The sequence below is a fragment of the Symphodus melops genome, assembly GCF_947650265.1.
Source record: "Symphodus melops genome assembly, chromosome: 1".
NCBI lineage: Eukaryota > Metazoa > Chordata > Actinopteri > Labriformes > Labridae > Symphodus > Symphodus melops.
Window position 1 is genome coordinate 22,323,386 of NC_136691.1, and position 26,046 is coordinate 22,349,431.

General features: G+C 43.9%; 2 protein-coding genes across 5 annotated transcripts in view; one reads left to right on the forward strand and one right to left on the reverse strand.

Annotated features, from left to right (window-relative positions):
- Positions 1–5,166, forward strand: part of tab2 (TGF-beta activated kinase 1 (MAP3K7) binding protein 2) — a 38,181-nt gene extending 33,015 nt beyond the window's left edge. The window contains exons 5-8 of one of the 4 annotated variants that reach the window (XM_079360425.1): positions 438–531; positions 1,355–1,435; positions 2,172–2,252; positions 2,955–5,166. In XM_079360425.1, coding sequence (XP_079216551.1) covers positions 438–531; positions 1,355–1,435; positions 2,172–2,252; positions 2,955–3,067 — 369 coding nt within the window. In that variant the 3' untranslated portion in view covers positions 3,068–5,166. Of the gene's footprint in view, positions 1–437; positions 532–1,354; positions 1,451–2,171; positions 2,253–2,954 lie in introns of all 4 variants that reach the window. The other 3 variants (XM_079360426.1, XM_079360427.1, XM_079360428.1) reach the window with 3 other exon arrangements.
- A 1,178-nt stretch (positions 5,167–6,344) lies between these two features.
- Positions 6,345–17,544, reverse strand: LOC306834535 (putative ribonuclease ZC3H12D). The gene is made up of 6 exons (XM_079360512.1): positions 16,990–17,544; positions 15,474–15,881; positions 11,177–11,316; positions 9,841–10,075; positions 9,632–9,738; positions 6,345–8,077 (listed from the first exon to the last, which is right to left on the reverse strand). Exons 2-6 carry the CDS (start codon positions 15,770–15,772, stop codon positions 7,170–7,172), a joined length of 1,689 nt encoding a protein of 562 aa, XP_079216638.1. The 5' UTR covers positions 15,773–15,881; positions 16,990–17,544; the 3' UTR covers positions 6,345–7,169.
- Positions 17,545–26,046: the final 8,502 nt, after the last annotated feature.

Sequence of the window (26,046 nt, forward strand, 5' to 3'; positions counted from 1 at the left end):
CTGCACGACGGAGACCTTCAGATGTAACGCCTGATGATTGACAGCTGACGCAGCAAAGGGAAAAGAATATGAAAACACTGACAGGTGCGCTCACCATCATGTGTCCGTCCACTTCTTGTTCCGACACTGAGAGCGACCGCACGCCGGCGTGAGCGAACCGCTGGTGTCTGTCACCTGTTAGACCCTCCTCACTGTGAGGATCATTTCCTGCTTTGCCGCTACGTCCACGTCCGTCATGTTCACGTCCAATCCCTGACTTGTTTCCCCTCCTGACCTCGTCTCTGCGCTGTCATTGGCTGGAGTAAAAACAGTCTTGAGAACCTCCCACACTCTTTTTTTGAAATAGTTTTTCCTTCCTTGTTATTTTCACATTTTTGTTTCCTTCTGCCCGGACGGATTTCTTCAGCTGCTGATCACTTCCTGTCTCACTCTTTCAGATCGAGGAGATGAAGCAGCTGCGATGCAAAAACCGGTTACTGCAGATCGACATCGACTGTCTCACCAAAGAAATTGATCTCATCCAAACACGAGGTAAGAATCAGTCTCTTCAGCCTCTCTGGATCACATGAGCCTTTAGCTGCTGTTCTGTTTGTCTTACGATGTGGAGTTGACCGTGAGCCCGGGAGTTCAGATGGGTCACACACTGGGCAGCATTAGTTTGTCCGTCGGGCCGCTCGCTCACTCACATCCTCTCTGCACGCGCAGTCAGTCGCTGCCATTGTGCCGTTAACTATCAGCTCTTCCTGAATGACTTCCTGCTGCTGGCTGGTAACGAGGGATTTATTGCCCCCTCGGCAGCACTCAGCTGCTGCGTAACAAGCAGTTTACGCAGGTGAAGGGAGGCCCAAACATGAAGAAGAGACAACAGTGCTCAGTATGAAAGATAATAACCCGTCTGCTGAGACGGCGCTCTCCTTCTATCTACGCTTTAGAGGACGCTACTTAATGGTGCGTTTCGTTTGATCTTGGAAATCGGAAATTAGACGCCTTACATTCGGGTGCGAATCATCATCATCACGTAGTCTGATGTTACCGCCCAATTTGTTCACGCTAAGAAAACAAAGGAAGTCCTCGAGGCGTCCGTGTTGCTTATCCCACTTGTTACCACCTGGAACCGGTTAACTTGGTTTTTGACTTCTTCAGTCCCGAGGTAAAGGGAACGCAGCGTTACACCGGCGTCCTGAAATTCAGACGTTTCAATCCCGAGCCTCCTCTCCTCTGTGGCTGACCGCTCAGCGACGAGGCGCTCGGGCTCTACGGCGTGATGAGCTGCATGTGCTGTTTTCTGTTGATGGTTGGTACATGTGTGTTCAGGTATGTAGACATGGAGGGTAAACCTTTCTGTTGTTTACAGGACCACACTTTAATCCCAGTGCAATCCATAACTTTTATGACAACATTGGATTCCTCGGTCCTGTCCCGCCCAAACCTAAAGGTACTTTATCCGTTGGTAAGTTTAGGGCATGTTTTTGTATTTCACTTTTCTGCAGTCTTTCTAGTTTTCACCTGATTCTATGAGTGTCTCTCTTTAACAGCTAAGATCAATCAGGCCTGTGTGACTGTGTTGTGCACCTCCACTGTTAAAGGCACAGTATGTAAATCCCACCACCAGGGGGCGCTCAGTCAGAGCTCTTTGACGAGAGGACGTGGAAGGCTGGTGGAGTGAACAAACTCCAGGTTGAGACTGTAGTCATGACGACCTCGGGTCACTTTTATTTTATTTAAATGCTCAAAGCCAAAACACGTCTCACCCTCGATTTCCACAGAGTCCGTGCACGTTTGCGTTCCGCTCCGTCTGCCGGCGTGTTTCTGTCCGGAGCAGCTCTACTCACAGCTGCTGAAGTACCAGACTGATCAGTTCTGTCCATCCAAAGCAGACCCGGTGCGTATTTGACTCAGAGCAGAGTGATGCTGCGGCGTGTGTTGTGGAGACTCGAGCGGTGGCGTGCGTGACGGCGGCGGCGGCGTGCTCTGACGCACCGTGCCAGGACTTTGTGGAAACTGTTAGACTTTACTCATGTTTCAAACCTGCCCGAGACGATGTGATTTCTGCCCTTCTCTTCCTGCTTCCTGCTCCATCCATCCGTCCAATCATCTTCTTCCTCTTTCATTCTTCCATCGATCTCCGCTCGGCTCCATCATCATCATCATCATCATCATGTCGCCACCAGACAGGAGAGGAAGCAGATATAATGTGACCTCTGAGCTCATGATGGAGCCTCCCTCTGCTCCTCCCCCCTCTCCCCCTCTGGGTTGGTATCCCTGTCCCCCCCCTCCTCCTCCTCCTCCTCCTCTTCCTGCTCCTCCTCCTCTCTATCATCTCCATCTTGTCTTTTATTTAAACTCTCTTATTGTTTTAATATTCTGGTTGTAGATTTGAAGTTCAAACATTTCAGAATCATTGATGTCAGTGGTTGAACTAAAGCTGCTGTGTGAAGACGATGAAGCCTTAAAGAGAGCCTGTCCTCAGAGGATCCTGACACTGATCAGCATGTGCCGAACAAGATGCTCCCTCTTCCTCATTTTCACACAGAACGAGTTTCATCCGCCTGCTGTTTTCTCCTGAGTCGCTCTGTCTGCGTCCGTCGTGTTCGCCCGTTTGAACCGCAGCCAATCCTTGAATAGTGTCCGCTCCTAAACTCACCTGTGTGCTGACGTTGGCTGGAGGAAACACGCCAGCTCCCCGTCGAGAAACGAGCCGAGTAAAACCAGAACAAACCAGAACAGTCACAGCACACGTGTACGGAGGGACAGAGGGGAGGATTGAGCTTCAGCACTTTAGTCCAAGTCTAGTTTTATCTGTTTTAGACGTAACGTAGTTTAAAGACCCAGCGAGTCACATCCATGTTCAGGCATCAACTGTGTTTCTACGTTTTTATAGCACGGACTCAGCGTAGGAAACATTCACACACGCAGGCGTGTTCACGTCACCTCTCCCCCTTCTTCCTCTTCAGACGTGGGCCAGGAGGAGGACGAAGGGACGCAGTGGAGCTGCACGGCCTGCACCTTCCTCAACCATCCCGCCCTCAACCGCTGTGAACAGTGCGAGTTCCCGCGGCACTTCTGAGCCTGCGAGGCGCCTGGGAAGCGACCCCCCCCCCCCCCCCCCCCGTCTCTGACCACCCATCTCCGACAGACTCAGTAGAACGGAGGAGGGCCCTCTCTGTTCCCCGTCTTCTCGTCTGAAAGCTCAAATTGGGCGTGGTCTCCTCGGTTTTTGTTTTTCTCCTTCTCGTCCTCTCTAAGGTTCGTAGAACGCCGTCCGCTGAAGGCTCAACTGGATGGTGTTTACAGCTCGTGTTTTTTTTTTTTTTAAATCAGGCTGGCAGAGTGGGATGATACCTCACCTTAGAGACTTGGATTGTGTGGGGTCACCTCTCCTCTTTTCTGCTTGACGGGTGACTTTTTTTTTTTTTTTTTTTAAACCCCTGGTGATACCTCGCTGCTCCCACTTCCAGTATTACGAGTGTGGCCTTGCAGTTTGACGGCACACAGACACACGCACACACAGACAGACAGACAGACAGACAGACAGACAGACAGACAGACAGACAGACAGACAGACAGACAGACACACAGACAGACACACAGACAGACACACACACACACACACGCAGGTGCCGTTGTGCCTTTTGCTGGTTTAAATGTTGTCTTTTTTTTCTTCCTGTGTGGTGGCATGACTTTGGAATTGGGAACTGTGTTCAGCCACTGCTCTCCATCTGAAGGGAAACTAACAGACTAATCGTGGACTCTCAAGTGTGTTTGCTGTTTGAACAGGATGCCAAAGGGGGAACTGGCAGTGTCGCTGCCTCTCAAACGTGCCTCATGTCCTCCCCCTCCCTTTTCCGGTCTCTCCGGTCATGAGTAAACGAGAAAAAAAACGAAACTTAAGTTGCATGCTTTGTGTACAGTACACGGAGGCAGAAACTCCCCTGGAGCTTTTTACTGTACATACTTTAAGACCGTGCCCTGACAGCCTTTTTTTCCTCACACTATGAATCACTTGTATTTCTGTAAGTATAGCTTTATAGACTTTATTAACTTTTGTTGTCTCGATTTGTTTTTCCTCTTTTGAACGAATAAGCACCATGCTCCCTTTAAAAACAAAAAAACAAAAAATAGAAACAAAGCTTTTTACTTGATTTCTGTGAGAGTTGAAGCCTTGCAGAAGGAGAGGAGCGGAGAACCTTGCAGTCATCATGAAGCTACATCTGCACGGTCCGGTCTCTGCTCGTCGCCCAACAGTACGATCTGCAGAAGAGGCAACGCCACGGTCTCGTCTTGTTCTGGTCTTTCTTTTCACCGGGGTGCCAAATGTACGTCAGGACTGTCATGCAAAGAAAGGAGTAAAATTACAAACTGCCATCGCATCTGACAACTGGAATGTAGGTTTCAAATGTTTGGGGACAACTTCACCTCCGTGCACAGAGACTCGGATTCATCAGGACAATCAGGACGTGACTGCAGATCCAGGCTTTTCATGTCGACGAGCACCTGAAGCGCCTTCTGTGAGGTACCAAAGAGGAAATCTGTTTCTGTGAAGAAATGTTCGTATGGGTCCCATGCCTTTTAAGTCGAGCGGGTCAGAACTGTTACGTCAGCGAAACAAACAAACACAACATGACTGTCCACCTTGTATACTCTTCTATTTGTATTTGGCTCGTTTCATCCTCCTAAGCTTTCACTGATGAGGGTGTTTCTAAAGTTTACCTATTGTCATATACTTTCCTTAACTGTGGAGTAGTTACTTTCTTTTTTTTTGTTGTTTTTTTTTTCCACATTTGTGAAATGCTGCCTTGCGTCAATGCCTTAAGAACGATGATTGAATTTGTATTGATTATCACCTCTGTCACACCCAAGTGCCTTATTTTTTTATTTTTAACCCCCCTCCCAAACCTAACTCTTGTTTCCGAACCCGTTTCAGAATATAAGATGAATTATCATCTCTTAAGCACTTACGCCAAACTTTCTCTCTTCCTCTCTTGAAACCCAAAGATCCCCGTTTTCAGCGTCATCAGCACGTCGGTGTGAAGAGGCAGTTTATTCATGTTTTATTCAAAGGAAAAAATAATTTGGATCTAAAGTGTTTTTTTGATTTTAGCTGGGAAAACTGTCTTTGTAACAGATAAGTTATTTGTAAAAATAATAAAAAAAAATCTATTCTGATGTTGTTCGTCTCTGTCGTTACGCAAATATTCAAAAGTGACCGGGGGGGGGGCTCTGCAGATCCCTGAGCTTCAGCGGCTGAATTTCTGTTTCTGTTCTGATGGTGTTTGTTTACCCTTCCATTCCTGCTGACTTACCTCTCGCTGAGGCTGCAGACACACCTGAGGCTGCCCACATGAAGGTGTCACACTGCTGACGAACGAGCTGCAGGAGAACAAACACAGACAGAAGGAGAGCTTTCCCTCCAAATTTACATCAAAGACATTTTATTATTTATGTTCATGATCTCTGGTCATGAGCTCCTCTACCACTCCCTTTGTGAACAGACCGTCCACTAGATGGCAGAAGAAGCTAGTAAGTAGAGCAGCTTGTTGACATTCATCAGTGTCCACACATTTACACTTATGATCAATGGGCTCTGCCCAGTTTGAAAACAGGAAGAACTGACTCTAATAAAGTTAAAGGGATGGTATATTGATTTTGTTAAAAAAAAAGTCTGCTGATATTCTCTTCAGCTGACAAAAATGTCAAAATCTGAGATTTAATGTTTACGTCCATGAAGTTCGTCATCTGGTAAAAATATAGCTCAGACTTCTTTGCCGAGAACACCGAAGAGTTTAAAATGAATATTGGAGTCCAAATTTTATCACAGAGAGCTGTCTCCTCCTCTCGAGAGTGCAGGCTCACACAGGTCACCATGTGGTGGACACTGTAGCTTCAGTGTTTAGCCAGCTCTGCATCGCTCTGTAAACCTTTCTGTGTTCTAACCTCTCTCCATTTTTAAAATCATCTCCAACATTGATCCTACCGTCTACCTTCTCTGGTCCAAACTAATCCAGAGCATTCAGGAGCAGAATCTAAAGTTAGAAGGAGGACATACTGATTGCTGCATTGTTGAAGAGAAGCTTCAACACAGCATGTTTCCTTCATGTCTGATTAAGTTATAAATAAAAGCAACACAATTAGCTGGAGAAACTGCACACTGAATGAGTTTAAAGGTTGTTATTGGTGGTTTCACATTCAGCCTTGTTTGAATGTGAGTAAGGCTGAAGCTCTACCTGATCACGAGAGGCTTCCAGCTCGGACTCCTGACCAGCCAAAACTGACGGATGTACTGCTGCTTTTATATATTATATATATACATGTGTCAACGTTGTAATCATGAGCGTCCACAGCAATTCAGATTTGAAAACGCTTTTATTTCACAGGCTCAGCAAAAACACAGGCCTCTTAAGTTTCTATGAAAAACAAGTCGAGACATTCTTTACAGAAGTACAGACCAGTGGAATAGTGTTCCTCACTTTGAGGCAATATGAGAAAACAACACATGCTGCTTTAATTCAACTTTGTCAGCGCTACAATAAGTAGCAAATTTTGTAGAGTAGTGCATTGCACTTGAATACATGTACAAACATTCAGTCAGCTACATTTTGAACACTTCACCAGAGAAAGTAACTTCTTAATGCCAAAAAAATAAAAAGTGGAAAGTAGGAGAATTTCTTCCATGTCACAGTTGGTGTTTTCACACATTCACCAAATTCCCTGAAAACTGTGTTGAACTGTAAGTGTAAATACAAACAGCTGCATTATCCCCCCTCAATTTTCACAGGATTTTTTCTGCCAGCCTCAAAAAAATGTCCACATCAAGTTTGGTTGAGTCGATGTGAGGGAGCAGCAGATAATATTCAGGAACATTCACATGTAAGCACACATTTGACTGGACAATAACGTGTTGATATAAAGCCCGACATTAGACTCCTCCTTCAGAAGGGGGGGGGGGGGGGGTCTCCCTCTGTGACGAGCATACTGAACAGGAGGACTTCAGGGGCAGCCTGTCTAGAAGCTATCTAAAAACCTTCAGGAGTGCATGTGTGTCTTGTGATCGTTATCCAACCGTACAAGTCATAATTTATTCAAATTCAAAGTTCCATGTTTTTACATTGTTTCTGGATTGAGAACTGTGACAAGAACTCATCGTGAGTCGTAAAGCGAATCTTTGTGATCTAAAAGGCGATGTGCCTGGACCTGTGGCTCTGGATTAGGCGCATCAGTTCCGACACATCCGACACATGTGGGTAAGCGGTCATGACGTGCTCCACCATGTGCTGAGGGAAGAGGGTGCTCAGTTGGATCCTCAGGCCTTTCCTCTGCTCGCAGGACTGGCTCGTGGCCCCGCTGCTGTCAGAGAGGCTGTCCTGCACCCACGGGTCCCTCGGTAAGCTGTGGCTCTGTCTGTTCGAGGTTTGTCTAAGCTGCTGCTTCTGTGAAAAATGGCCCGAGTGCGGCCCATTATTAAGTGGAGGCAAAGCGGGGCAGGAGCCCCATGCTGGTTGGTGTGGGGACATTCTGGTCTGCTGGTGATCACACCTGCACTGGCTGCAGGATGCTGAACCGTTCTGATGGGGGTAGTACCCACCCCCGCCCATGCAGAGCCTGTGAGCAATGTCTCCAAGTGACCCTGAGAGGGAGAAGTCGTCCTGGCCCAGACTGTAGCTGGCCACCCCGCTGCTGTAGCTGTGTGGAGGGTGCTCCATGCTGTAAGGCCCATCCTGGATGTAGAGCCTGGACATGGAACTCTCCATGGATCCAAACGCTTCATCCACATCCGAACTCGGGCTGTGGCGGAGGTGGGATCTCGGGCTGCCCGAGTCTCTCTGACAGATGTAATGGCCGCTGGGTGAAGACCTGTGGAATTGGTCCTCTGTGGTGAGAGGCGGAGGAGTGGATGAAGAGTATCTGTGCTCTAGCTGGTACATGTCAGGGCAGAGAGAATCCTGCAGGCTTGGCTTGGGCGAATGGTTCTTGGCTCTGTCCCTTAGCGCCCTCAGTTCATCGGCCACAGACAGCTGTGATTGGTTGGCTCGTTCTGGATGGTAGAACTTGCACTTGACTCCGTAAGTACACTTCTTTCCTGAAAGAAAGAAATAATGTTTTATTAATGCATGAACTCCGGACACAGTCAGCACGTGCTCGCTCTCTCTCTTCCTGTTTTCACTTCTCTAAATTTACATTGCTGTCACAAACAAATATGCTGTAGCCTCTGTCTTTCTTTGTGCCTTTGGTATTCAGGCAGGTCCATATCTGTAGGACTCTTGGTGGTGGGGATTCTGGTCCCTCACTTGCTGGGTGTTTCTCAGACCGAAGCCCTGACTGACTGACAGGCTTATGAAGCACTCCTTGGTTAATCTCTTCACGACAGATCTCTGACCTCCCACAAGTTTCATATTCTTCAGTCAGGAGTCATCAGGGAGGAACAAGGAAATAAAACACCTCCTGCTGGCTCGTCTCCCTGAGAGAGTCTCGTTTTTCAAGTCATATCGTAATAATAACAATATTTAAAAGAGTTTAAAAGGATGTTTTTCACAGATTAGGAAACAGTTTCTATGTTTTCAGTTGACTTGAGATGTTTAAAATCAACTTCGGGGCCTGAATACTTTTATATGCATTCTGAAAGTGACTGATCGTCCGATCTGCAATTCCAAGATGACCAACCCGACAATGTACAGAAGTGAAAATAGCTGCAGCTTGTCTTGTGGAAGAATATTTCAGGCATGAAAAATCTGTGTGATGCAGCAACCTCAGGAGATTAAAAATGAGTGGGGATGTGGGACACAAGCTGTAAGGGACCAGAGGCTGAACGCCACAGTAGTGCAGGATGACCGTCTGCAGAGGCCACAGTGTTACGTTCATGTCTCCGCAACATCACCTCGTTACAAACCATTACACCACGCCTATCATGTCAGCCTGGACCCTAACTGTGGTGAGCATGAAATCAAAACAGATGTGTTATAAATAAATGTAACGTCTGTACAGTGTGTGCCGATCGAGACATTCACTTATCAGACCTGTTTGGTTTTTTGAACCAGGCTGTAAACATGTTCCTTTCTGTTTTTTTTAATGGGTGTGTATGTGACTTCCTGTGTGCCTGCGGCCAGCCTCTAGTGGACACTCGAGGAACTGCAGGACTTTGCATCAGCTTCATTTCTCAATACCTGAGCAAACACTCTGACACAACTGAGGCCTTGTTTATTAATCAGAGTATTCTTCAGCAGCTGTTTTTATATGCCACATTTTATTGATTGTTTAAAGATACTCTTCAGCTTTGTTTTCAAGCTACACTTAGCGCACGTTTTAAGGGACCGCCTCATGTGTCACCTGATGTCCAACATGCTCGCTGCAGCCTTTACTCTGAGGGTCTAATTTTGCCACGATGGGTCCAAATTCTCTCGTGAATACTTTATAATGTATTCTGTTTTTTCTGTTTTGTCGGTATAGTTAGGAACAGTTCATGAGCGTTGCTGCACAAACAAGATATTTTACATGGACATTTGACAGACACGCTTCACGCTCCTCAGACTTGTTCTTATTGTGCAGTGTGAATTGTGCGTTTGCTGATTTAATCCCTCAGGTTTGGCGTAACCCGAGTCGTTCTGTCTGGGTGAAACATTAACGTGAACCAACCCACCATAAGGACAGTGCTGCAGCTTGTTCTCTGGGGTCCACGGCTTCTTCTGCAGGAAATCATCAATGGTTGGTCCGTTTCTGCCCAGAGGATCGTCTGGAGGCATGAACCTGCACGAGTACACCACAGTTGTTAAACGTTATGTCCAGACAAAGAGGAACCTCACACCGTCTTTATTTCCCCTTCAGCCCCTGACAGACTGGCAGACTTACTTGTCGTTGGCAAAGGTGTACATAAGCAGCCTGTCCTCTATGAACTTCTTCCACTGAGGATTCTCGGTCTGCAGGTCACGGTAGTTGTCGTTGGACACGATGATCCCGTCGGAGTCGAAGGCCAACTTGACGATGTACCGGTCATCGTAGCACACCACCCTCTTCCCGTTTACACAGCGAGACGGCGTGTACACCAGGATCTTCCTCCTCTCCAGCTCATGTAGGACATGCTGATCTATGTGATAAGAGTATTTAGGGTCAGCTCCTGATCGTGCATTAAGTGACATCTGGAGAAGGTCACTCTTTGTAAATGTGTTTTTTGGGGGTTACGACTTATTTATTTGGATATCGAGTGACTTCATACACATCTGCAGGAACAGAGAGACAGAAAAGATTTTGATGTGTTCAGAGTAAATGTGATGCAGATTTAAATAATGCATCGATAGGTGTGCAGCTTGAATAACACTAATGTCATGATCTCCAACAACGAACAATAAAGTGATGTGATTGGGTGGCCTTAGTGCGACGCACTATTCATCAGCTATGATCTATTCTGCTACAGGTCAGCAGTGTCGCATATAAACATATACATTTTCAGGCTTTTGTCCTTGACCTTTATGAAGGTTAAGCTTCAGTTGAAATGATCAACAAACAAGTGTTATCTAACAGTCATTGTTTTGATAGTGAGGTTTACAGCAGAGCCATTAAGGGTGTTCCCTCGTAAACTATTGGTTACTGATTTCAGGAAAGAAGCTATTTTTAGCAGACACAATCCAACATTAACAACAAACTGTGTTTCAGTTTGAGTTCATGCGCTTCCTCGTTAACGAAGACGTTTTCATGAACAGTTTTCAATTTGTGTTCCAGTCAAGGTGAAATCTGCAGGATGTCGATCTAACCTTTTTTATAAAGTCAGAGCAAACCCATATCCCTCTGCAGCCGACTGATGCTGGCAGCTACATGACAGACCTTTTGAATGACAGTCACATGTGATACCTGGCTCTTCTCCAAAGACTGAATGGAGTCTGACTGAGGACGACACATCAGGTTTTATTTTCAGAGAGTGCATCTGTAAATGATCCTGATAATAACAGGACATTAACTTTGTTGGCTGAGTTGCCAAACCACCTTAACCAGAAGCTTTTTGGCACCACAATCACAGCCACTTTCAATTCTTGGCCCATACTGGAAACCACCTGCAGCCAGTTTAGGGCACAATGATGTCGAACTGGGTGAGGTTAGACTTGTAACAAAGCTAAGGGGAAACCCTGATTAACGTCTTCTAAAGACTGATTCAACGTTTCCTTTCTCTGAAGGCTCAGGATGGTTTCCTCACCTGTGATAGGTGCCTCGGGTCGCGGCTGCTCCTTCCTCCACAGGGGGACGAACACGGTGATGTCCCGCAGCCCTTTGTTCCAGAACCAGTTCACTGCTAGCTGGAGGCCCTGGCATGAAAACACCTTCTTGTCACCATGGCTGCAAAGAGACAAGCACGAGTCAACAAAAAAAAAAAAAAAAAAAACAGCGACTTCTTCTTTTGTGCTTCCTTTCACATAAAGTGCTCATGTTGCTCTTCTCTCTTTCTCAGGAAGTAAAGTGTGTTGCAAGGCATGTTCTCAGAGTTCTCAAATCTGCAACTGGAGATAAGTCACTCGACTTCACAAGCACTCCCAAGGAGTGACCCTCTGATTGGGTCTTAAGTTTAACTTTAAAACCACGTATTACAACGTCACCTTTACCCTGAAGGTCCCAGAAACCTAATAAAGGCTTGAATATTTGGAAAGATCAACGAAACGGATCAGAAAGTACCTTTACAATGTCACATTATAAAGAGTGCAGGCCTTTTGCACCAAATTAGCATGTTTTCCTCTTTGAATACATGCGACTACGTTAAAAAGAATCAACAAGCAATGTTAACGACTGATGCATGCCTTCACAGCTGTAGGCGTGTAAAAAAAGGCAGACAGGTCAGTGTGTGATAAGTTATAAATCATTTGTAGTAGAAGCCACTGCAACCATGAGTTCAACAACGTGTTTAAAGCAATTTTATCGAGGAATGTGGTTTGATGCACTTCCAATATTTACGACCTGTTTTCTTGGTTACTCTCCTTTACTCTTGTTCATCTGTCACAGAGTAACAGCATGGAGACAGGCTAACAGGCTTGTTTCAAGCCAAAGGCTGCTGTGTGAACTAGAGCCGTCAAGCCAAACACAGTTCTTTGAGAGAAACATGGCCTGCTACCAAAGTTACAAAGCGCCAAAAGGAAGCAGGTTTTTCTCCTCTCAGGTCGACTTTGAAACTTGCTTTAATGGCAAAGTTCCCAACTAGTGTACGCAGCAGCATCATCAGGCCTTTGTTAGCACGAGTTCACCAGGACAAACTGAAACACGGCTCCAGCAGGCTGTTTTCAGCAGCTTTCAAAGCAGAAGCAGAAAGTGAAAAGTTTTACCTTTTTTACAGTCTACATGTGTGTGTGAGTGTGCACAAGGGCATGCTCGTGCTCATGGGGATTACCCAGCTCTCCGACAGCAGGAAGTGGTGACACTGCACTCAACAACAGTTAATAAAGATTTAGTGAGAAACCAACCACTGTGCTGTCTTCACTGGAGTGTCATGAAAGTTATTTGTGATTATATGCTCATCATAGTTTGTCTCCTGTCAGGAAGTGATGTTTACAGCCTGACTGTTTGCAGACTTGATGTTGTCACATTAATAAATTCTACAAGTCTATTTATAACTGCAGGACTTCAACAACAACAACATCATCAACAACCAAATGAGCTAAACCGCCGTACTCAACAGTGACATGCAGAGCTGATTTTACTCATCATAGTTTTCAGCAGAACACATTACAGACAAGCTGCAACCTCCAGTGTTGAAAAATGAAGCCAATGCAGAAGTGCAAAGTCCTGCAGTTCGTTGAGTGTCCACTAGAGGCCGGCTGCAGAAGCAACTTACACAACACAGACAAATAGGTCGGATTAGCGTGTCCCGATCGGCACACACTGTCCGGGGGTGAATTTTTTAAAAAAAAGTTTTTGTTGTATGAACGCTAGCTGACATGATTGACAGCTGGGCGTGATGTAATGGTTTGTCAGTAGGCTCTAAGCCTGCTGATCACCCTCAGGACCTTCTGCAGCAACACATGGGTGACTTCACTCGTCCCTCTGTGTTTATAGTCTTTGGTTGAAAACTTATCAGCCTGCAGGTAACGTGCTCGCAAGTCTCAAACCTGCAGCCTCTTCACACTTTCACACATACACGGCCTGTAACTATAAATAACAGATTTCTCTGGCTGACATAATACTTGGAAATATTTGAGGAAAAGTAAGTAAACAACAAAAAATATAACATGGGTTTATTCCATTTGTAATACATTTAGATATTTAAGGTACTTTTCCTTTTTTTTTTTTTTTTTTTTACAGATTTCCCCTTTAACAGGTGAGATAGAGAACATGTTGGTGTGTCATATGACAGCTGATCGGGGTTTCACTTGCGTAACCATGATGTGGTCCATACAAGGAAACAGAAAGGTGAGAGTCTCTACCTCTCTTTCATGTCTGAAGCTCACCTGGTGATAAAGGTCTGACAGTAAACACCCTCACCTCCACTTCCTCTTTCATGTCCTTACAGGAACGTTCATTGTGCAAACACCTTTCCTTTTGTTGGTCCATTTTGAATTCATTCTAAGTGATTCACCTATTCATCATGATTATTTTTTTGAACCAGTTTTGACTCACAACTTCCTCGTTACCCAATTCAGAAAGTTGGCAACCCCATGAGCTCGTGCCACAAAGCACTGTCACCTAAATCTCTCAAAGTAACAGGCTAGAGCTCGTGGAAAATGAGTGCATGTCACTTTGACCCACTGAAAGAGAAGAATACAGGATCATATCATGTTTTCACTTCCCACACTCATAAGAGGAAGTTCTGCTCGATTGAATCTGTGAAGTTTAACAGTTATGATCAAGTCCGCTCTTTTAAATCACTTCTTTTACAGATGTGCTTTTAATTGCTGTCATTAATCTACCTTTCTTTTTTAATATTTCTGCCCTAAGTCTTTCATCTATTCTTAATCCTTCTCTTAATGTTTTACTCTTCTGTCCGCTGTTGCTCCTTATGTCTTTTATTACTCATTATTATCTTCTTTTTTTTTTACGCCTGTGATGTAACGCTGTCTCTCTCTTCTTCATCTCCATCATCATGTTGACTTTTTTTTTTTGACATCTTTCTCTAACTCTAACATGTGTCTCTATCTGTCTACAAACCCTCCAATGATGAGAAAAGTCCATCCTCTCCGTCTTCTGCCTGCTCCACTTTTTAGAAAATGTGTGCTCAAACAGGCTGTTTGGAGATTTTCCCTTCATGACATCACAAAGGGCAGTAGTCCCTCCCCCAGGTGGGTGACACTCCCACAGCTAGGTGTTTGTTCTGCCCTCTGAGTCTGCCTTCTCACTGTAAACAATAGGACATGGAGGGAGAAAGGCCAAGACACCTGAGCCCTTCCAAAGAGGGGGCGTGGTCAGACACAGCTCATTTACATATTTAAAGCTACAGACACAGAAACAGCCTGTTCTGAGCAGGGCTGAAATAGAGGGGTTTATAGACATGATCAAATACAGTATCAGAGTGGATTCACAACATGACACTTCATACACACCTTCTTGAGGAGGTCTGAGACTGATTAACACTTATTTAAAAAAGAGAAGGGTGCATGACCTTTAATTTTCCTTATTTGAATTTCTTTGTAGCTGTAATTTCCTTTAAAGACCTTCCTGTTGTATCTTTTCTTTTTCCTGTTATTTTCATTTAGATTATTTTTGTGCACTTCTCTGACTGCTATTGTCCTTCATCCTGTTCACTTCCTATTTTTGCTTTGTCCATCAAAGCACTTTTTAGTTATTATTATTGTGTTATGCATGCTTTTCATTACATTTACTACAGATCTGCCACTTTGAAACTTTCACACCTTGATCAAGTTTTTATCCAGGAAGTAATGATTGAGTGTTTTTCTTTGACTGAAATGTAAAGTATGTGTGGTGTGTGACATTGTTTGATACGGATCAAAAGTCAACAATGAGGAGAACGAGTTCAGGTTGTGTACGTCAATAAAACTTTGACATGCCTTTCTTTTCTATTTTTAGTTCATCAGAGAGACAGGACAGTAAATAGAGTGAGAAATCTGGAGACGGAGAGAGAGGTGGAAATTACACGCAGGAATGAGCCACATTCAATTTCAACCCGGGCCGTCCCGGTCGAGGACTACAGTCTCTGTACACAGGGCACGCTCAAACCACTTGCCCACTGGTGCCTCTTTTAAGCTTTTATAAAGTGAATATTTCAACACACAAGACTTTACACAAAAAACACATGAATAGAGCTCACATTATTAACCTGTAAAAATGTTTCATAATCTTAATTGAATCAGCCTGAGCCAGGATCTGCTTCACCAGAATAACTAGAATTAGAAAGTTTCTTTGATTTTATAAATGATAAGTGAAAGTAGCGCTCTCAGAAACTTGTGTAAAAGAAACACAAAACTGTATCAACAAATACTTTGATGCTTTTACAAAAAGTCAAACAAAGGTTTGGACATGAATTAAAACATAAATAAACTCAACAAGAGACTCACCTCATGGCCACGTTGCTTCCATCTATAACCACTGGTCTGAAACCAGCAGCCAGCTCTCTGTCTGGACCAGGTCTGGGCTGAGTGGGACTGGGGCTGCAGCCTCTGGATACCAGCTTGGGACTCTCTGGGGCGCTCTTGTTGCTGGCTGTGCGAGTGTGGCAGGTCTTTATGAGCTCCTCCAGGATGTCATTGGTCTGGGCGTCGTGACGGAGGCTCTCCAGCACCCTCAGGATGTCACTCTGAGAGTAGCCCAGCTTGAGAAAGCGCTCCACTTTGGCATGCTGCTGCTGGTGGTCCATCACGGGCTGCGTTCACGGTACTGTGTGGACTGGGGAATCCTCCTCGCCTCCTTATTCAGACTCTGAGGCGTCACCACGGCAACAGCCTTTGTTTTGGATCAGTTGACAGCTGTCAAAAGGAGGAAGAAGCTCAAACTCAACAACCACAGATGTGGGCTTTTCAGCCAATTAGATTGTTGTTTGCTGATAGAATCTGTTGTGGTTTGCACAAACTCATGACTGCAAACAAGAGCGCACAGCTGACGTCACGCTGGTTGATAAAAAGCCCCTGTCACAGCAATAAAAGGGAAGCTGAGGGTCTACTCGATTCTCTGGGCTAATTTTACCTGCAGTTTGATCGGGCTCATGAATACAAATGATGGGAGAAGATGATAATGTTCAGAGTCAGTTTCTCTTACTGGAAACCACCTCAGCTCAAGTAATTCAAAAGACAGATCATCCTGATGTGACTGTGACATGACTCAACCCACGTCGTCAGCCTCTTCCGCCTACAAAGGCCGAGAGCTAAACTTACACAAACTTCTCACCTGAAACAAAGAATAAGCAAAACAAGCGAGGCAGTGGCTGAGCAGGCGTGTCGGCTTAAAACAGCAAACCTCACAGAAGTGACGTTTTTGTTCGAGGACGAGACATGTCTAACATACTTTGAGGCTTTTCAGAAAAACAAGCCGTTCACATTCTATTTCATCCTCTCCATGATCAATGGACTGATTAACCTTCCCGCATTTGAAGTGACATCTTAACATTTTAAGTATGAGGAAAATAAAGATGTGAGGCAAACCGTCTCAGGGTTTCCTTGTTCTTTACAACATCTCTGAAGTGAAATGTCCTGAACAAGACTCTGGCTCCTTACAGTCAAAGATGACATTCTCCTCTTTGCAGAGAGATTAGGCTTTGCACTGTCTTGATAGAAACTGCATAAACCACATCCTTTTTGCTGCCGAGTTGATATATTCAGTGTCTACAAAAACCTAAGAACCATTTCCCCCCTCTGAACAACATGAATCATTATCTTGCTTTGACTGCCATGCATGTCCAAACTCCAACAACCTTTGCTCGCCTGAAAGCAAGTCAGCACAAAAATCTGATCCCTACTCGTGTCTCACAACTTTAAACATGACAAGTTTGAACAAGACAAAACCTCAGGCTCCGTCTGAGACTTTACATTGAGCACAAACAGCAAAGCTTCTTTGTCACATGACCTATTCTGTACTTACACATTCAGCTTGAGGAAGATCGGAGCCGGAGTTCTGCTGTCTCTCTCTTTCTCTCTCTCTCTCTCTCTCTCTCTGTGTGTGCGAGCAGCTCTCAGTCTGTCAGTCTGTTACACTGACAAGCAAACCGATCCGTGTGAAGCCGCTCTTATTACTCATACTAGGAAGTGATTGCTCACTTCTGAGAAAGAAAAAAACAACAGAGCACTCCAGCCAGCCAGAGATCGCTGAGTGAATTTGGGATCATTACTTCCTCTTCAGGAGTCAGGGTTGGTGTTGGGAGCCTGAGGGAATTTTTTTGCCCTGTTTTCTAAGCTCTTCCTGGTCGGCCGTGTTGAAACAAATGAAGAATCAATGAGTGTGAGAAAGTAGAACAGGAAGCTTGCAACGTTAGCTCGTGTGTGATGTGTAAAAGCTTCAGGCAGAGATTTAAATGAGGTAGATACAACGTTCATATATTTGTGTTTTATATCAGACTCCAGCTGAACATGGAGTGTGAAGAATAAAGTTAACAGGAAGTCTGGCTCTGCTTAGTGTCATTGACAAAAAAAAAACTAAATCAGCACTTTTACCCTTATAATCAGGCAGATCTTGTTCCTGTCATCAAAAGGACAAATTGATCCAATGCTCATGGCTGTAACCTCATTGTTAATTCACAGAGATAGTTAGTAGTCAGGGGATTTTATCAGCTAGTATTTGAGATAATGGAAATCCACACATTAAATAAAATAAAGCCAACTTTTTTAATAGAATTGAAACTACTTTTAAATGTCAGCGTGCTATCATGGTCTCCCTCATTGTAGACAGTCAGGACTTAAACCGGCTGGACTTCATTTCTGTTTATTTAAGTGTAAAATGTCGCACATTCATCCTCTACGTATTCTATAGCAACGTTTCAGCCCTGCAGAGTTGACACACATTAAAGCTACCCAAAGAAAACATGGGCCATGTCACTTAACTCTACAGGCGTAAAATATTGTCACTCTCCGAGTTTAAGATGGCACAACCAAACAACACAGGACGCCAGCTTTGAAGCATCACAAGTCGACATCTAATCTCTGACATCGTCATGGCGTCTGAAGAGAACACAGTGTGAGACGTGTTCCTGTTATTGTTCTTTCCTGTCAGCTGTCGCTCAAGTGAACAAAGACGCTGATTTATTCTCTGCCATCACAAACACTCAGGACTCAATGACAGCTCAGGACGGTCACACACACCAGCGTAGTGCCAGTTCTCAATGAGCTTTTCCCAGGAAGCAGAGTGACTTTTGATGGATATTTATGAGGACTGACATTTATATTCACAGTGGTGTGATTTTTTTATGTTTTTTTAAATAAAGCTATTGATTTGTGTTACCTATAACAACACCACATCAAAGTGGAGGCTGTCTCTCTGAGGTGTTACTAATTGTGAGAACAGCACAGGTCAAAGGGGACTGACTGTTCGTGCTGTGGATTTACCATTGACTGTAAATAATGCTGGAGTGACGCCACCTGTCTGTTACAGCAGAGGGCTTTGAGGTCCCATCGATGGCGGCCTCCATGTTGGAAATGCTGTCTCACCCTGACTGAAGCTGGGAGGTTGAGTTGGTCGTCCCTCAACCACAATCTTCCTCTGTGGTGTATGAAGGTCATGATACAAAGCAGCTTCTGCCATCAGTGTGTGAATGTGTAGGAGTGTAAAAAACGCTCTGAATAGTCAAAAGACTAGAAAATAAATGTACAAAGTTCATTTACTATTCATCTCTCCCCACGAGGCGTCCAGACACGGTGGTGGAGGCGTTAGCTGATGAAGAAAGGCTTGGTGGTGACGGGGAGGTGGAGGGTTGCACGCAATGATAGCATGAATGAACTGGAGTAAGAGACAAAGCCGCAGTATGATTATGATGATAGGCAGTGTGGTGTAAACGCACCTTCAGAAGATGAGAAAAGACGTAAACAAGCTCAAGACTATTAGAGGAAACTAAGCTGTTGGTCAGATTTATTCTACAGTCATGGTTATCTCTGTTATCTCAAGGTAACACAATCATGTTTTTGTTTAAATTGGCGTTCAATGGTGGGTTCATTTGGCCATTGTTTAGACAACACATGATTTATGCTGTCACCTTTCGGTTTTCAGTTTGATGTGTGTTCAAGGGAGAAGCCACTATTTAACAATGTGACTGACCGGATTGTAACGCCATCATAAACTGAGCCAGTCTGTGAGAGATAAGATCGTGATCAGTCCTCGTCATCTCATAGTTTTACATTCAAAGGTTTGGGGCCAGACGCTTGTGTGACTTTACCTGAAAATGTTTCCTACAATCCTGCTATAGTGCATTTTCTAATTAAATTTGGAGTGAGTCATTGTCGGAGGGAATTCACCACGAGAATGAGAGGACGGGTGACGACCATATGATCTGGTCGTCATCAATTTAGAAATATTGAAACTTTTAACTTTTAACCCAGCTGAATGCTGAAACATTGAAGGCAGGGTTGGTAATTTCCTCCAGATACACTTTTTTAAGATTTGGTTGAAATTGTCTTTAGGTCCTGACAGAAATGAATAACTCAGGTGCTCTGAAAAAGGAACAAAAAAAATCAGTCATCTGTAGCAGTTTGTAAACACATAAAAACTTTGATCAATGTTGGCACTTGGTATGTTTTAACAACCAATCAAGCCTCTCTGCCCCATGCATGCACAAGCCCACAGTCAAAGCATGAGCTGAAATCTGCTTCTGGACCAATGGCCTTAGTGCATGTAAGTGAGGGGCGGGGCTTCAGAGAGAGCACAGTGGGGAGGGGGTGAATATGGAGAACGGAGAGGATGCTACTTTCAAAATCATGCTAGTTTCCAAAAATTACCAACCCTGCCTTTAAGAGAGGGCTCTCAATCTAATCACAAAAGATGAGGTTGAGGCTGATGGGAAATCATGGGAGCGATTCTCTGCTGCTGCTACATCACCACCATCTATGAAAATAAACTCAGAGCTAAGCTAATGTATCCAAGTATAATTCACTTTATATTTTTATCACTGCAGCACATACAGCAACAGTACGGCAGTTGTAACATCCAGAGTTTCCATGGCAACGATAATCATTTCATGTCTGTCACGGCAGCTACCTCTATAAACTATAACTATAAAATAACAGATTTCTCTTTGAAAACTTTTCAAAATATTTGAGGTAATGTTAGAATTAAAAACATAAAAAATGATTTAGATGTTTTAGTGTAAAAATGCAACATAATGTACCTTTAAATGGAAACACTGAATTCTGTTGAGGGAAATACACAATAAATACTTCCTCATTGAAGGGTTTTTCATAATGTTGATACCTGAGCCACAGTCAAAAACTTGTTTTCCTTTCTGTCTTTAAAACTGTAAAACATGTTCAAATAAAGTTACAAATATTTAAACCAAGTCATTTAAGTTGAATAACGTGATGTAGAGAATCTACTGATGTCTTGTCATAACAGTAAAATAATTCTTGATTAATATATTTTAAAAAAATAAAAGCATCATGGTCATCTGTAAGAAAGGGAAAGGAGAAAGAAACAAAACGAAGAACAGGAAACACCACCCTCGCTCATCATGATTCAGCGTTTTGATGCTTTATGATTATTGTTTGTCCTTCACTGAACCAGGATGTTCACCAAACCACAATAATTAGATGACCAGAGACGGAAAGGTTAAAGGGATGGGTGGAGCAGGTGTTTCATTGTACTGAATAGAATCATTTATATATTTACTGCTGAAGGTTACATTTAATGACTTGACGGGTGAGGTCGTTCAGGAGAAAACAAGGAAGAGACTTATTTTAAGAACAAGGAAGTAATATATTTATACATATACATATTTATTGATGGTGAAATATACAAAAATATAGAGTTCCAAAAATGAGATAAAATGTGTTTTCTGAAACAAAGATAAGTGAACAGTTTGTTTTTTATGCCTTTATTGTAGAGACGGGACGGTTGACAGAGTCAGACACCAGGAGGAGGATTGACATGAGACACAGGTCGGACTCAAACCCAGACCCTCTCTGAACATGGGGCACACATACCAACCACTAGTCCACCTGTGCCCACCTTACTGTGCTTTGTTTATATAACAAATATTAGTTTCTCTTGATTGATTACAAATTGTGATATTAAAACTTCTCATCTCATTTGCATTACCGTTAATGTCCCTCCTCACAGCAGCTTTACATAATGTGATAGTTAATAAATCCAGTAAAGGAGATGAACTCAGAGAAGAGTGATTGCATCATGCATAACTTTCACAAGAGAAGCTGAATACCCGGACTCATGAGTCACTTCTGACTGGATGGATCAAGTTAATGTTTTGCATGATTTCATCAGTGTCTTTAAAAACATGATAACAGTACAGTATTGTTAATGATACAGGGTGTGATTATATGATCTCATTAAGACCACTGTCACAACAACTGTTTATTTTACGTTTATACAGTAATGGACTTCAGCTTGTTTAGTTCCAGTCGTCTGACTCAAAGCTCTTTCACACCGCAGGTCACACATTCAGGCTGCTATGTCTCCATCAGTATGAACTCATCCATTCATAAACATTTAAACATTTGTCCAAGGGTACATCGGCTGCAGGAGCTGGGGATCGAACCCTGATGTACAGTGGGTACGGAAAGTATTCAGACCCCTTTACGTTTTTCACACTTTTATTGCAGCCATTTGCTACAGTCAAAAAAAGTTTGTTATATTTCTCATTAATGTTCACCCTGCACCCCATCTTGACAAAAAAACCCCAAACAGAAATGTAGACATTTTTGCAAATTTATTTAAAAAGAAAACTGAAATATCCCATGATCATAAGTATTCAGACCCTTTGCTGTGAAACCCATATTTAACTCACATGCAGTTCCTTTCTTCTGATCCTCCCTGAGATGGTTCTGCTCCTTCATTGGAGTCCAGCTGTGTTTAATTAAACTGATTGGACTTGATTAGGAAAGGCACACACCTGTCTATATAAGACCTCACAGCTCACGGTGCATGTCACAGCAAACAAGAATCATGAGGTCGGAGGTCCTGCCCAATGAGCTCAGAGACAGAACTGTGGCGAGGCACAGATCTGGCCAAGATCACAAAAGAATTTGTGCAGCACTCAAGGTTCCTAAGAGCACAGTGGCCTCCATGATCCTTCAATGGAAGAAGTTTGGGACAGCCAAACTGAGCAATCATGGGAGAAGAGCCTCGGTTAGAGAGGTAAAGAAGAACCCAAAGATCACTGTGGCTCAGCTCCAGAGATGCAGGAGGGAGATGGGAGAAAGTCAACTATCACTGCAGCCCTCCACCAGTCGGGGCTTTATGGCAGAGTGTCCCGACAGAAGCCTCTCCTCAGTGCAAGACATGAAAGCCTGCATAGAGTTTGCTGAAAAACACAAAGTACTGCCAGACTATGACAATGAGACAAAGATTGAACTTTTTGGCGTTCATTCTAAGCGGTATGTGTGGAGAAAATCAGGCACTGCTCATCACCTGCCCAATACAATCCCAACAGTGAAACATGGTGGGGGCAGCATCATGCTATGGGGGTGTTTTTCAGCTGCAGGGACAGGACAAATAGTTGCAATTGAACAAAAGATTAATGCAGCCAAGTACAAAGATATCCTGGGAGAAAACCTCTTCCAGAGTGCTCAGGACGTCAGACTGGACCGAAGGTTCACCATCCAACGAGACAATGACCCTAAACACACGGCTAAAATAACAAAGGAGTTGCTTCGGAACAACAATGACGTGCGTGTTGGACTCTGCTTGCTGTCTCTTGTCTCCGATATTGTTTGTGATTTTTCATGGACAGAATCTCAAGGCGGAGCCGGGGGCAGGAGGGACCTCAGAGTTTCATCTCTGCTCTTTGCAGATGATGTTTTGTTGGCTTCTTCTGGCTGGGACATCCATCTGGCATCTGGGAGACTTGTAGCCGAGCATGTCGGGTTGCAGCACACCAAGTCCGAGGCCATGGTTCCCTCTTGGATAACGTTGGATTGCTCTCTTTAGGTCTTGAGTGAGTTTCTGCCTCAAGCGAGGTATGTGTGTTAAACCCACTCTATGTTAGGAATTTAAGCTGACAATGTCTTTGCACAACAAGTTCATTTAACCCTTTGGTTTCATTGCATGTTGTTGTTCATTATGTCAGTAAAGCGATGACATGAGTAAGAGCACAGAAGAGCAGTACCAACAAAGATGTGAGTAAACCACCCGACGAGGAGAGGGAAGTGGTTGAAACAGCTCGAGCTTGGTTTAATGTTTGACTGATGTTCTTCGACACGACAAAATGTGTCCTCTGTGTTTAATATAAACTTCACTGGTCTAAATTCACTTGACACAAACGTTACAGACTGTGCTTCATTAGAGCGCTAGTTTCATTTGGAAACAGCACATGAGCTCATTTGTGAGAGAAGCTCAAAGGTGAGCTGTGCAGGCTGTGTAGGCGACAGCTGGGGAAGTCTCGAGCAGTGGTTCCACTCAGGGGGAGTAAGACGTGCAACCCTTTTTTTCCACTCTGCTCGATGCTGTCACCTTTTGATTTTCAGTTTGATCCGCTCCACTCAGGAAGACTAGTTTCCGTTCTTCTCAAAACAAACTCTCACCTCTCCTCCACACACAGAACAAAGGTGTATTGTCGGGAAATTCAATATATTGTTTGGTGACCCTTTCTGAAGAATGACGCCCTCAGTCAAGGAATCATGCAGGTGTGTGGGTTAACTTGACTCCAGGGTTTAATCATACCTGCCACAGAGTGATGTAAAAAATGATTTTCAAACACAATTCATGTGGATATAACATTACCACATAAGTGTATGCTAATGTAGCTGATTAAAGAACTAGTAATAATAATAATTCACAAACTGTTTAAATGTCTTCCTAAATCTGTTCACAGCGTTTTAAAGAATATTCTACCATGTTCCGCCGACGCCGCTCCATCCGGAGACAAAGGAGAGAAAATTAATCTCAACTCAGATTAATTCATGTACTTGATGAAGATTTCTATGAGGGGTGCTGCTGGATGGCAGACTGTGACAGACAGATTTCCATCATAGAGACCGCTATCGATGGGACAACAAAGCCTCCTGCAGGAACAGACGGGTGACGACACTCCGGTTTATATTTACAATATTTGGTTTTTAATGGAATCCATCGAACCGATATAAACAACTTTATAATTGTTCATCAAAGAGGAAGCACATCAACTCAAACTGAAATACAGAATGTGTTTAATGTTGGATTAAGTCTACTAAAAATAGCTTCTTTCCTGGACTCAGTAATCAACAGTTTACAACACCCTTAATGGTCCTGCTGTAAACCTCAGTATCAAAACAATGACTGTTAGATAAAGCTCATTTGGACTACAACGTGCAGGCCACCTGCCTCTGCATGTGCTTGCAGTAACAGACGGGTGATTTCACTCACGCTTCGTGCATCAATATTTGAAGTTTATGTCTTACGGTAATGATGCCGAGGAACGACGCGCGTCGAATGCTTAACATCGCTGTATTTTTCAGACATGAACTCCTGAAAATCTCTTTGATAAATGCAAGACAGCTCGACTCTGAAATCTTAAATCTCTCTTTATGTTTCGCACAGCCCAACATTTTCTCAGTCAGGGGGGGACGACAAGTCAGTGTCTAATCACGTTAAGAGTGGAAAAGATCAACTGGTGACCAGTAAAGAGTCTGAGGCTGCTTTCTCACCTACAAGACACAAGTGGTCGCGTGATACAAACTTCAGCCCCTCTCACTAACCGTGTTGCATTTTTCCTCACGTTCATGTGACTAAAGAATAACGCGACTTCCCTTAAGCTCTCTTTGCAACACCGGCATCTCAGTTTGGCGTCTTTTCTCCCCGCCACAACCGCGTCCATGTTTCTATTCCTCCTCTTTTTCTGAGAGCTCGCGTTCATCTGGCCGCCTCAGCAGCACGCCGATGACTCGAATGAGGCTGCATGCCGGTTAGCCTCGACGCGTTGGTACCTGCATGTATGTTGGAGACAACATTCACCCGGGTTGCTCAGTGTCGCTGCAAGGAACTTAAATCGCAGGTTTAGTCAAGTATTTAACATCTCTGACAGGTTGTACTCGATTCTAACTTCTAATTAACATTTTAATGTTTTTAGCGACACATCGTGGAATTTCAAGCAACTGTTCTCTGCTTAAGCGGGGTCCTCAATACAAGATGATCGGGCTGATTTTGGACCTGATTCCCAACATAAGACCAAAGTCAGCAGAGGCCTGATTATCCTGCCAGATCCTCCTGTGGTGTGACATGTGTTCAGTGATTTTAACCTCCCCAATCTGCTCGGCAGACGATCAGGCCTGGAATAGTAAATAGTGAAACGCGTTCAATATTTACGAGCAGTGTGAAATCATGTTGTGTGGAGAACACCGAGGACGGCCGTGAATTGAAACAACAGACAATCAGGACGCAAGCTAACATGACCATGGTGACGAGATAACACGAAAGATAACACGCTCTGAGAGGAGACACTGCTTGTTGGTGAATGAGCCGGTTAGTGAACTGAACTGTTAATCTGTCATGACTCATGGTCAGGTGAGGTCTCATCATTGTCTTTAGAGTTCAGGAGCAGGTTGAGGGTTTGATATTTCACCGTGATGAAACTTCACCTTTCATCTGCAGCTGTTTAAAGTTCAGCTCATTCACATCGATCTGATCTCAACACACCTAAAATCCTCCAACCGTGACTCTTGAACTGTAAGTCGGTTTGCTTTCAGTTTGTGCCGTGACGAATTGAAACGCTTCATCGCCTCAGCTCTACAGTGTGAGGGTGGGTGGAGGGAGACCCCCGTGAATCCCCTCAGGCCTGGAGTCACACTTCACCCAGCAGTTTTCCATGCTGACATTTTATTCAAAAAGAAAACCCCACCTGTTAGAAACTGAAGTCAAAGGTCAGAGATTAATCACCCAACATATATTTAGACTGTCTGAACAGAGAAGCGTGAACTGGAAAGAGGAAGATGCAGCGGTCGTAAATAAACAGAAGTCTGATGATTATTTGGAAGGAATGGAATAATCAAACTGATTTGACAAATGTCA

What these genes read in the sequence shown, in the direction of transcription:
- LOC306834535 (XM_079360512.1), bottom strand. Translation starts at nt 15,772, where the DNA reads ATGGACCACCAGCAGCAGCATGCCAAAGTGGAGCGCTTTCTCAAGCTG. An exon ending in GGAAGCAACGTGGCCATGAG is followed by an intron (nt 11,317 to 15,473) that starts GTGAGTCTCTTG and finishes GTCTCTTTGCAG; the next exon opens with CCATGGTGACAAGAAGGTGT. An exon ending in TACACCTTTGCCAACGACAA is followed by an intron (nt 9,739 to 9,840) that starts GTAAGTCTGCCA and finishes GTACTCGTGCAG; the next exon opens with GTTCATGCCTCCAGACGATC.